This window comes from Carassius auratus, unplaced genomic scaffold (assembly GCF_003368295.1).
Source record: "Carassius auratus strain Wakin unplaced genomic scaffold, ASM336829v1 scaf_tig00023288, whole genome shotgun sequence".
Classification (NCBI taxonomy): domain Eukaryota; kingdom Metazoa; phylum Chordata; class Actinopteri; order Cypriniformes; family Cyprinidae; genus Carassius; species Carassius auratus.
In genome coordinates, this window is record NW_020525257.1 from 224,376 (window position 1) to 237,963 (window position 13,588).

The window sequence follows — 13,588 nt, forward strand, 5'->3', positions numbered from 1 at the left end:
GTACAGCAGAGAGCAGCTTCATACTAGAACTTCTTAGTTTATTCCCAGACAGATCCAGTTCTCTCAGGTGTGAAGGGTTTGATCTCAGAGCTGAAGCCAGAGCAGCACAACCTTCATCTGTGACACCACAATCTCTCAACCTGTAGAGAGATTAAAATTATACATGTGAAACACTATCACACAGCTATAAAAAAAAAAAAAATTATAATAAAAAAAACAATCAAACAACTTGCTGCAATGAACAACTTGCAAATCCAATAAAATTAAATGGATTTAAACATGAGAAAAACAAACAAACAAAAAAACATGCATATTCATGTTTCATGGGCAAATTGACACAACATTTTTAAAGAGAGCATTAAAACAACATGTATCTATTAATTGTGAAAAAAAAATAATTGTATATAATTGTATTGCAATTGCATAAAAATGAAATTATTTTTAATTTTAACTTGTAACTGGTTTAACATTTTTTAAAATAATCCACATGCTGGACTGTAAACTGACAGATAGTTCTTGTGTTTTAATATAAGTTTGAGTCTAGAACTTGTCATTCCAGATAGCCTTCTGAAACATTTAAAAACTGAAAAAATATAAATAACAAACATGTATAATTAATAACTTCTTGTAGATGTCAAATGGTGTCTTCATAAGTGTGTGTTCAAGTAAGCTGCTGTTTTGCTCCAGTAACTGATTCATCAGATTTGAGGAGATTTGAGCTGCTGTATATAAGAGCTTCTTCTGCACTTGTTTGGTTGATTTCTTGATTTCTGCTTCGTCTTTTATGCCAGATGAGAAATATTTAAAACCTGATTTATTTATTTAAATGCCTGAAGAAATCTTGTACAGAGTCTCTGTATTGAAAACATCAAAATGCAGATCACTAAAATAATAGCTACATCACTGAAGATTTATGAGCTTTTAACCCTGATTTTCTTCATGTTTTAACAGTGAAGTTATTGTTCTCAGTGATACTTACTGAACTGATCTGGATTCTTTAATCACAGGCAGCAACTTCTGAAGAACTTTCATATTTTCAGGATTATTCTTTTCTTTAACAAATTTATCAAGACAAAATTCATTCAGTTCCTCTTCTGATGTCAACAACACAAAAACTAAAGCTGACCACTGAGATGAAGAGAGATTGGCTTCTTTTATTCCTCCAGATTTCAGATACTGTTGTATTTCCTCCACTAGTGAACGATCACCCAGTTCATTCAGACAGTGGAACAGATTGATGGATTTCTCTGGAGACTCAATGGTCCTGATCTTATTCTTGATGTACTCAACTGTTTCCTCATTGCTTTCAGAGCTGCTGCTTTTCAGCTTCATTATTCGTTGAAGGAGAATCTGATGAGACTCCACTGACAAACCTAGAAGGAACCGCAGGAAAAGATCCAGATGTCCATTTTTACTGTGTAGAGTCTCTTTCACAGCTCTCTGATGCAGCTCAGATAATGAAACATGTTCTGATGAACTGAGTTTAAACTGTTTCTTCACTTTAGACAGTAAACTCTGTTTGGTGAACTTGTCAATCACATTTCTGTTGTGGTTTGTCCAGGAGAGGTGCACATATAGAGCTGCTAGATGTTCCTGAATGCTCAGATGAACAAAGCAGAAGACTTTCCCCTGATACAAGCCCAGCTCCTCTCTGAAGATCTGAGTGCACAATCCTGAGTACACTGATGCTTCTGTCACATCAATACCACACTCTCTCAGGTCTTCCTCATAGAAGATCAGGTTTCCTTTCACAAGATGCTCAAAAGCCACTTTCCCCAGTTTGAGGATCATGTCTTCATCTGTCACCTTCTTCTCATAGTCCTTCTCATGTTTGATGTTGGTCTGAAGGATCAGGAAGTGTGTGTGCATCTGAGTGAGAGTCTTGGGAATCTCTCCACTCTCTGCTCGACTCAACATCTTCTCCAGAACAGCGGCTGAGATCCAGCAGAAGACTGGGATGTGGCACATGATGTAGAGGCTCCTTGAGGACTTCAGGTGTGAGATGATCCTGTCAGCCAGACTCTGATCACTGATTCTCTTCCTGAAGTATTCCTCCTTCTGTGGCTCAGTAAAGCCTCGTACCTCTGTCACTCGATGGACACACTCAGACGGGATGAGATCAGCTGCTGCTGGTCTGGAGGTGATCCAGATGAGAGCAGAGGGAAGCAGATTCCCCACAATGAGGTTCATCAGCAGCTCGTCCACTGAGGCTGATTCAGATATATTACACAGTTTCACTTCACTCTTAAAGTCCAGAGACAGACGACACTCATCCAGACCATCAAAGATGAACAACACTTTATATTCATCACTGGATATTTCCATTTCTTTAGTTTCAGGGAAAAACACATGAAGAAGATCTGAAAGACTGAGTGTTTTGTCCTTCATCAGATTGATTTCTCTGAAAGGAAGTGGAAATATGAGCTGGACGTCCTGATTCTCTTTCCCTTCAGCCCAGTCCAGGATCAACTTCTGCACAGAGACTGTTTTTCCAATGCCAGCGACTCCCTTTGTCAGCACAGTTCTGATGGCTTTGTCTTGTCCAGGTAAAGGTGAAAAGATGTCACTGCATTTGATGGCTGTGTCCTCTGTTGCTGGTCTCCTGGATTGTGTCTCAATCTGTCTCACCTCATGTTCATTACTGATCTCTCCACTCTCACTCTCTGTGATGTAGAGCTCTGTGTAGATCTCATTCAGGAGTGTTGAGTTTCTCTGTGTCGCTGTTCCCTCATACAGACGCTCAAACTTCTGCTGCAGATTTGATCTGAACGTCTTGAGGACTTCTTGCCTGGAAAATTAAAATACCCCATTACATGAGCTACAGAGATAAATGAACAGAGTAAAATGCATTTTTTTGTTTTCTGTGTTATGAAACACTGAATATATTATTGGGTTTATGAAATGTGTCAGTTATTAATGACGTATTTGAGTAATGTGTGATGATGCACTGCATTAAACATCTCCCAGTTTACCTCACACCAGGATACGTGTTGTGTTGTGGTTGATTCATCAAAAAATTCTGCAGGATTGAACTTGAATCAAGAATCAAACACTCTGTCATTGGTGACATTTTTTACATTACCTTATTATATGTGACATAATTAAAAAATTAACCTGCTCAAGATCACCATATAACCAATTTATCACCAATAAATGTAAATAAACAATTCTACTCTGTGCTCTTTATCTGCTTGTTGTCTTTGGATTTACTCCATTTCCAAGCCAGACTTCTGCTCATATTAATTTATTATAGTGCTGTATAATTATGACAGTTTAATTTAACATTTCATACTATAATCATATATTTTACAAAATGTAATACTTGAGGTTAAACCTTGTGTTACTGCTGTTAAAATTAAGTGGACAAGGCGAAGAATCATCACTCCTCAGAGACACACAGCTGGGCTCTGCTTCTGATCTCTTCTGATGAACTGAACTATAACAGAAGAGTGTGTGAGCAAATGATAAAATATCAGATGAAAGCATTAAAAATAATCACATGATGAAACAAAAACAATTATTTCTATTATGTCTTCTAATTAAATATTGTACCTGAGGTTTTGTGGATGATGTATAGACTCGTCAGTGTTCATAAAATTAACTGGTTGATGCAAAGAATCAGCACTCTTCATAGACACACAGCTGGGCTCTGCTTCTGATCTCTTCTGATCAACTGAACTATAACAGAGAATCCTTTGGATTACTGTATTAATAATAACTTTTGGTTTAAAAAAAAAATATATATATATATATTTTCAGCAATACTCTGTTAATACAGAAACCATCTAAAGTTATTTCAAGTGTTGGGGGTTAGGCATTACAAGTAACGTGAGTTACGTCATTAGATTACGTTTTTCAAGTAACTAGTCAAGTAACACATTACTTTTTGATTTAGAAAATATCAGAGTTACTTCTTCAAAAAAATAATGCCAGTTACTTTGTTTCCCATTTATTGACAGACAAGTCTCCTAAAAAAACAGCTTTATTTATTCACAAAAATGAATGCAATTCAAGAATATGATGCAAACCTGCAATAATTAAATGTTAAATAACTCAAATGTATCTAATCCCATTTTATTAACTATTGTCTTTGCTGCTGATCTTTGACGATACAGTTCAACCATACCAATAAGCTAAAATGACTTTATATAAATTAAAAATTGTTCTTTATATAAACTAGGGTGACCATATGAGCCATCTTCCAAGGACGCGTCCTTGCCAGGATTTCTATATTGCCTAAAACATCCAAAGTTGTTTGACCAATAACATGCAGGTATGTTAAATAAATCAACCAATCGTGGCGTGTGAGAAGGTGAGATCTACAGAGAACGATCAAAGCAATGCAAATACACGTACATGTAAAGTGTTTGTTCGTTCATTCAACTTGAAGCGTCGCTTCGCACCGATCATTGTATGACACCAAAGTGCCAAGAGAGAGATTTGAATGCATAAGGAGCCGTCTGCTCTGCTCTCTATAGCTCTTATGAATGTCATACAATGATCGGTCTGCACAGCACAAACAGCCAAAATCTGGCTATTTTAAACCACATGAAAATCCTGGCAAGGACGTGTCCTGGGAAAATGAGTTCAGGACGTGTCAGTAAGTAAACATGTCGCATGCAATGGACGCATTATTACTCAAATAATTGTTGAATTTTGTGGAGAAAAGTTGTTCCCATCAAAGTGACTTGAACACACCTGAGGGTAATTATGACTTCTCAACTCGTAAGTATGAATGTCCCCGGAGGACTTGAACACAGCACACCACAAACACACCATCTAGTTCTCAGATGAGCATGAAGAACCGGTTTAGCTGGATCAGGTGTGTTTAATTATAGTAAGAGCGAAACTCTGCAGGGTGTCATACTCCAGGAACTGTGTTTGACAACTATGTAACCCATTTCAGAAAATCAGTTTAATGTTTTTTTTTTTCTTCACTTTTCACATTTTTTTCTTTTTTTACTTCAAACTCTTAAATTGTGATTTGCTGTCAATCATTTAACCATTATTCATTTAGTTAGCAATAGTTTATTTAGTTTTATTTCAAAAAGACATTGATTAATTTTCAGGCATGTTTATATACACACACGTATACATATGCATATGTATCTATGAAATAAGCTACTCAGCAAAAACACATATGCAATCTTGTGTATAAAAATGTACAAAATATGTATAGTTAGCATCTGTTTTTGTTTAGCATTCAATTTCTTACATCAGCTTTTTATTGCTAATATATGCGACTCATTTCAATTCTGTAATTATTGAGAGAAAACAAAAACATACAAAATTATAAATGCATAATGAAGAAAACTCAAGCTGGTTCAGTCCAGTACATGTTCATCTTGAACAGGTTTATCAGCAAAGTTCTGATCATGCCAATACTTTATAGGCTTTGGAAACTTCTGTACCAAATATGATACTGTAGGCTAATATATTCATAAACAGACATTATTGTTAAACACAATTTTACAACTGTTTTAAAAACGTAGCTAAAATGTCATAACACATTGTCAAACAAACTTTCTGTTTTCAATCAGTTTATATCCGCAAAGGAGCGACGTGGATTACAAATATTAAATAAGTATTTTTAAACATAAATAAATAAAAATCACAATTTTTAAAATTGAAATCAAAATAGCAGTAAGTGAATTTTCTGTTTTGTCTTTGTGTCTTTTAATAAATAATTTATTTAAGGTCTTGCAGTTTATATGGTTAATATGTATTGAAAGTACCTGCATCCTGGAGAGAAATCCTGATGTCGGGGTGTTTGTGTGTGATTCATGATGAAGAGTGAGATCTCCAGCACTTACTCTGTCTCTGTGTGGAAATGACAAACTAATAATTCAGCTGAACGGATCCTGAGAGTCCAGAAACAGTGCTCACTCAAACACACAATCTTAGTCTTATCTGTACACAAATGTTAAAATCAACCACAGACAACATGAAACAGCAACCAAACCACTTAATTCGATTAAAATAAAAGACATCAATCACATATAAGAGAACACACGTCCTTCAGGAGAAAATGAACAGAAGTTACCTGCAGCGTCGAGTCACCTGCGCGTCAGTGACGTCACACGCATTCTCCACTGCGCGCCACACTGAACCTGGAACCCAGTATTATAATTTTCTGCACTGTTTTGCTGTACACATTAACCTCTGCTTGTTGTTGGGAAAGCAAGATTTTGGTAAATCAAAGGCATTTTTAGGCTGCTCTGCCTCTAAAAAAGTGTTGTTCACTAGAGCGCAAATTCCCGCAAATATGGCAATTTTGTATTTTCGATATAGGCCTATTAGGAATGAAAGAGCGTGTGAATATATTCTACAATATTATTTGCAAACAGCTACTTTCTGGCAAGCCTACTTTCCAACTAGAATATAGAATTATAGAGGAATATCACTAGAATATCGCACTGTTAATTCTCCATCATCAGTTAGCTACCTGTTTTTGATAGCAGTCTTTCCTCTGAAAGCATTTGTAAAACTGCATTTTTCCATTTTATAAATATATCTAAATTACAACCTATGCTCTCAATGTTAAATGCAGAAATATTAATGAATGCATTAATGACTTTAAGGTTAGATTACTATAATGCTTTATTGGGTGGTTTCTCTGAACACTTAATAAATAATCTCCAGTTCAGGTTTCTGAAGAAAGAAGAGGACCGGGATGAAAAAATGTCTTAAAAATATATGATTTCTTTTCTATCACCTGTTAAAAAAATGACAATAATCATAACACAACTTAAAACTTTACTTGCTACATTATTTAGTTTAACTTCTGTCAATGTTGATATGTGAGTGTGTTTGTGTGTGTGTGTTTTAAAACACCACATTTGAATATTTTAATATTTGCTACTTTTTTCTCAATTATTTATCTGCTCTCTATTTTTACTGTCACTTAAGTATCACGCTTGCTCAGAGACATGTGCCCCCTCAGATTTTTGAGCCATGTGGATTTTGAATGCAGCTTCCAAAAGACAAATTTTTTTTTTTGCAGAATTATATTTTTAATATTTGATACAATCACACTGTGTGATTAGAACATGTATTAGAACCAGGGCCGGCCCTGACCAATTTGCTGCCCTAGGCAAGATTTTACCTGGCGCCCCATGCATCACAGCCCATTTCACCCTGTCATTGTGTTCATGATTTAGCATATATATATATATATATATATATATATATATATATATATATATATATATATATACACACACACACACACACACACACACAATCACACACACACATTACAGCAGAACTGTTTCCAACACTCATAATAAATCATCATATTAGAATGATTTCTAAAGGATCATGTGATAGACTGGATGTCACATGTGACACTGAAGAATGGAGTAATGATGCTGAAAATTCAGCTTTGCATCACAGAAATAAATGATAATTTAAAGTATAATAAATTGAAAACAAATTATTTTAAATTGTAATAATATATCACAATATTAATTTTTTTCTGTATTTTTGATCAAATAAATGCAGGCTTGATGAGCAGAAGAAACTTCTTTCAAAAACATTAAAAATAGTAATGTTTCCAAACTTTTGGCCTGTACTGTATCCCCCCAAAACTGCACAACTGTAGAGTAAAACATTAATAAAAAAGTGATAATAAAAAATGTGTCTTAAAACTGACATGATTGTACAAAATCACAGTCTGGGGACTCAGAACAACTGCTAACATTAAGTTTAAGGTAAAAATAACTGCCATGAAATTATAGTATCTTACTCCTATGCAATAAATTGTTCTTTCACTACATCTCTTTACCTCTGTCTTTATCCTCTTCTCTTCTTTTTGGCACTGTATTTATCGCAGACTATGCTCATTTATAATGTGTCATGTAAATTTGGCCTTCCGTCACAATCAGGAAACTTTCACCGTGTCTAGAACTGGCGCGAGCTGCCAGGCCCGTTTCTACGAGCTGTGTGTTAACAAAAGCAGTGCTGTCTACATTGGATGCGGCTTCGGGCACGCTACACAACAAATTACCAACAACTGATCGTGCGCGCGCTCTGTTTCTGACGCACCTCAAGCACTCGATGGGCGGGGGAAGATTGAAGAGCCGGACTTTTTTTTTTTTTTTTTTGCTTTATTTGGTAGTATTTCGAATTAATGGTTTTTAAATAGTAGCCTATTATTTAAAAAATATATATGTAAAAAAAAAAAAAAAAAAATCACTCGTTCACTCATTCTGCCGCCCCTATGGATGAGTGGCCCCCTTATCATTTGCCTATACCGCCTATGCCGCGGGCCGGCCCTGATTAAAACATTAGAACAGCATCAGCTGCTACATTCACATTTGCTTGTGCTTTGGCTGGTGATTGTAACCAATCGATTCTGTTGAGCTTATGAATGCAATGACCAATCAGAGGCATTCAGATGAGTCATCGCTGAATTCTGCTCTCTAACGAGGCTCTCATCAGGAAAAACAAAGTGCAGATGTCTGTACGATGTAAGTACGATATTCATTTTACAGTGTAAACAGCTTCAGTGATTAAAGAGTATATCTGGAAAGTATTCACAGGGCTTCACTTTTTCATATTTTTTTATGTTACAGCCTTAATCCAAAATGAATTAAATTAATTATGTTCCTCAAAATTCAAAAGACAAAACCCTATAACGCCAACATGAAAGAAGTTTGTTTGAAATCTTTGCAAATTTATTCAAAATAAAAAATTAAGAAATAAAATCACATGTACATAAGTATTCATAAGTATTGCTCAATACTTTGTTGAAGCACCTTTTGCACCGATTACAGCCTCAAGCCTTTTTGAGCTCGGGACACCTATTTTTGGTCAGTTTCTCCCATTCTTCTTTGCAGTACCTCTCAAGCTCCATCAGGTTCACACAGCACAGCCACTTTCAGATTTCTCATGAGATGTTCAATCGGGTTCAAGTCTGGGCTCTCGTTGGGTCACTCAAGGACATTCACAGAGTTGCCCTGTAGCCACTCCTTTGTTATCTTAGCTGTGTTCTTAGGGTCGTCATCCTGTTGGAAGATGAACCATCGCCCCAGTCTGAGGTCCTTAGTGCTCTGGAGCAGGTTTTCACCAAGGATGTCTCTGTACATTACTACATTCATCTTTCCCTCAATCCTGACTAGTCTCCCGGTTCCTGCCGCTGAAAAACACTTGATTAGCAGTGCCTGGTTTCCTCCAATTCAATTCAATTCAATTCAAGTTCATTTGTATAGCGCTTTTTACAATACAAATCATTACAAAGCAGCTTTACAGAAAATTAAGTTTCTACAATATTTAGTAGTAGATTATAAATGGTGACTGTCAGTTTGTGCTACTGTAGCTGCTGCATTTTGGACTACCTGTAGATACTTTATTGAAGATGCAGGACATATGACAGGATTTTTCAGAAAAATTTATACAAGATGTAGTCAGCCAGACGATGAACATTATTAACAGCAATTATTATATGATGCAGTCACACTTGTAGCAATATTTGTTAGTTCTGTTTGTTGATTCTGGGTTAGAATCATCTGGGGTCCTCTGAGGGTCAGCATCATCTCTTCTCAGGTGTTCTGGATCCAGACTGGAGCTTGTGTAAATCCTAGTTCATCCCGTGGAAAAAAAAACAGAAAAACAAATAGAGACATCATTAGTGAAGCTGCTGTTCCAACAAAGTAAAATTAATTAGTTTAACCCAAGCTAAAGAATAAGAATGCACATTTGATCAGATGCAACTACACTCACAAATAAAAGATACATTATTCGTATGCTTGGTGAAAGAGATGTGTTTTTAATCTAGATTTAAACAGAGAGAGTGTGTCTGAACCCCGAACATTATCAGGAAGGCTATTCCAGAGTTTGGGAGCCAAATGTGAGAAAGCTCTACCTCCTTTAGTGGACTTTGCTATCCTAGGAACTACCAAAAGTTCAGCGTTTTGTGACCTTAGGGTGTGTGATGGGTTGTAGCGTGGTAGAAGGCTAGTTAGGTACGCAGGAGCTAAACCATTTAGGGCCTTATAGGTAAGTAATGATCATTTGTAACTGATACAGAACTTAATAGGTAGCCAGTGCAGAGACTGTAAAATTGGGGTAATATGATCATATTTTCTTGACCTGGTAAGGACTCTAGCTGCTGCATTTTGGACGACCTGTAGCTTGTTTATTGAAGAAGCAGGACAACCACCTAGAAGTGCATTACAATAGTCCAGTCTAGAGGTCATGAACGCATTAACTAGCTTTTCTGCATCAGGAACAGGTAACATGTTTTGTAGCTTGGCAATGTTTCTAAGATGGAAGAATGCAGTTTTTGTAACATGGGAAATATGATTTTCAAACGACAAGTTGCTGTCTAATATAACACCCAGATTTTTGACTGTAGAGGAAGTAACAGTGCATCCGTCTAGTTGCAAATTGTAATCTACAAGATTATGTGTACTGTTTTTTGGTCCAATAATTAATATCTCTGTCTTATCCAAATTTAATAGGAGAAAATTATTGGTCATCCAATATTTTACATTTTTAACACACTCTGTTAGCTTAGATAATTTAGAAGTTTCATCTGGTCTCGTTGAGATATATAGTTGAGAATCATCGGCATAATAGTGGAAACTAATCCCTGTCACGCTGTCTAGTCTCTGTTTCCCTGGGTGTCCACTAGTGGGCTCACTTCCCCTTAGGCACTTCACCGTAGGCACTAGAATTCCACTAGTCTTGTCCCTTCATCACAGTAATTGCACTCCTGTTAATTGCACCAGGTGCTTTCACTTAATTGTCATTAGCCTCCCTATATTTTCCATTCCTTTCCTGTTGTCTGTATGGAGCCCTTTCCTTACGTGATCCTGTCTTCTCGTCCTCCGAGACTCCTCATATTCTGAGTTCCCATTCCATTCCCTTCCTGTTCCTTTCTTGTTTGTTTGTTTTTTGGACTGCATTCTGGTTATGACCCTGGCTTGTTTTCACGATGATTTGGATTACCCTAAAATAAACCTACCTGCATTTGGATCTCTCTCTCCCTGTGTCTTACTGGGTCGCGATCGTCACAATCCCATATATTCTAATGATATTACCAAGGGGCAACATGTATATTGAAAATAGAAGGGGACCTAGGACGGATCCTTGTGGCATATTTAATTGGTAATAAATGAGATGACTCCCCATTTAAATAAACAAAATGGTAGAGATCGGGCAGGTAGGATCTAAACCATCTTAAAGCCTGGCCTTAAATACCTGTATAGTTTTGTAATCTATCTATGAGTATGTCATGATCTATGGTGTCGAATGCAGCACTAAGATCAAGTAAAACTAGCAATGAGATCATTTGTAATTTTAACAAGTGCAGTTTCTGTGCTATGGTGGGGCCTGAAACCTGAAATTCTTCATACAGATCATTTTTGTGCAGGAAGGAGCTCAGTTGAGCAGACACAACTTTTTCAAAAAAATTTGACATAAATGGAATATTTGAAATAGTCCTATAATTTGCCAGTTCACTAGGATCTAGATTTGGTTTCTTAATAAGAGGCTTAATAACCACCAGCTTAAAGGAACACTCCAACTTTTTGGGACTTTAGCTTATTCACAGTATCCCCCAGAGTTAGATAAGTCCATACATACCTTTTTCATTTCTGTTCGTTCTGTAAGTGTTATTTGACGCACCCACCGCTAGCCTAGCTTAGCACAAAGACTGGATGTAAATGGATAATGCTAGCATAGTAATCCCAATAAGTGACAAAATAATGCAAACATTTTCCTATTTACATGTTGTGATCTGTATAGTCATGGCGTGTACAAATAACAAGGCTATATGAGACAGAGACCATTTTTAATCGTATAAATACTGGGAACTATATTCTCACTAGGCGTAGGAGCACAGCTAACGTTACTTGGGCAGAGTGGCTACTTGGGCGGAGTGATTAGTGCAGCACCCGAGACGCGCCGTGGTGAGGAGCAGAGAGTTCGCTCAGAGTTGGAGTAATAGAGTCAGCAATTATTAGATAGTAAATTTATAGTTTACAATCATGGGTGTTCGCTGTATTGTAAAGAGCTGTGACAATAAACAGGGGAGACCAGGTAATACTATGATGTTTCATAGAATTCCAACCAAAAATGCTGACCTGATGAATCGATGGCTACTTGTTCCAAACACACCTGTAAACACCATCACGAAGTATTTTGTTTGTTCTGAACATTTTACTGTAGACGACTATTTTGAAAAATGCAAGTTGCCACACGGACCATGAAACGTGTGCTTAAGGATACAGCCATCACATTGATAATAAAGACTGGACAAATTGGATCACCTGTTGCTGTGGTAAGTGTTCCGTTATGCTTTGAGATGACTAACATTAGCCATACTGTAACAGTGTCATGCTAATGTAATATATCCTTAGTAGTGACACTATTACGTGAATAGGGGCTCCGTGTATCCCCTTTATTGTTATTATTATTATGTCAGTTGATGTGTGCATATTTTGTGTATTGACACACTGTATGCAATGGCTATACTACAATTTCATTGAACTATGAATGATCATTATAACAAAATCACTTACTTGGTGGACAGCTGACCATTAGGTTCACTCGGCATGGGGTGTTTCTTCCAGTTGATCTTGTCACAATGGGAAAAAATACGACAACTGCCGGGTGTATTAGGGCAGATAAATATTCCGTGGTAGTGACGCAAATATTTTGATTGTCATCAAGCCTCTACATTGATAGCAATACCCGGTCCAATTCATTACAACAAAGGCACTCGGTTTCTGTCTGCATAGGTTGGCATGTTCCACATTTACACCACCAGTCCGTGCTCGCTCTGATTCTCCCTTTGACATCAATCTGTTCGGCATCTTGTCTTACAGCTTCCAAAGTTTGTAACTCCTCGTCTGTGTATTCTGGCTCAAAAGTATATGGTTCTGGATCTTGGTTTGATACACAGTAAAATTCCTCTGAGTCTGACAATTCCTCAAAGTCAGCCATGATCACGAGTCACGTCTAGCTAGTTAATCACGTTAGTTTTGTTTACGGAACCATCAACAGGGCGTCTCGTGTGCTGCGCTAATCACTCCGCCCAAGTAGCCACTCTGCCCAAGTAACGTTAGCTTTGCTCCTATGCCTAGTGAGAATATAGTTCCCAGTATTTATACGATTAAAAATGGTCTCTGTCTCATATAGCCTTGTTATTTGTACACGCTATGCCTATATAGATCACAAGATGTAAATAGGAAAATGTTTGCATTATTTTGTAACTTATTGGGATTACTATGCTACCATTATCCATTTACATCCAGTCTTTGTGCTAAGCTAGGCTAGCGGTGGGTGCGTCAAATAACACTTACAGAACGGACAGAAATGAAAAAGGTATGTATGGACTTATCTAACTCTGGGGGATACTGAGGTGCTAGTGAGGCCAGCAGGGGGTGCTCACCCTGTGGTCTGTGTGGGTCCTAGCGCCCCAGTGTAGTGATGGGGACACTATACTGTCAACAAGCACTGTCCTTCGGATGAGACGTTAAACCAAGGTCCTGACTCTCTGTGGTCATTAAAAATCCCAGGATGTCTTTCGGAAAGAGTAGAGGTGTGACCTCGGCATCCTGGCTAAATTCGCCCATTGGCC

The 13,588-nt window shown here is 37.2% G+C and overlaps 1 protein-coding gene across 1 annotated transcript in view; it reads right to left on the reverse strand.

Moving 5' to 3' along the window:
- Positions 1 to 6,069, reverse strand: part of LOC113077840 (NLR family CARD domain-containing protein 3-like) — a 50,880-nt gene extending 44,811 nt beyond the window's left edge. The window contains exons 1-5 of the mRNA XM_026250111.1: positions 6,044 to 6,069; positions 5,736 to 5,820; positions 3,553 to 3,678; positions 3,335 to 3,436; positions 980 to 2,788 (exon numbers count right to left, since the gene is read on the reverse strand). Of these exons, the coding sequence (XP_026105896.1) occupies positions 980 to 2,788; positions 3,335 to 3,436; positions 3,553 to 3,678; positions 5,736 to 5,785 (2,087 nt within the window). The 5' untranslated portion in view covers positions 5,786 to 5,820; positions 6,044 to 6,069. The remainder of the gene's footprint in view (positions 1 to 979; positions 2,789 to 3,334; positions 3,437 to 3,552; positions 3,679 to 5,735; positions 5,821 to 6,043) is intronic.
- Positions 6,070 to 13,588: the final 7,519 nt, after the last annotated feature.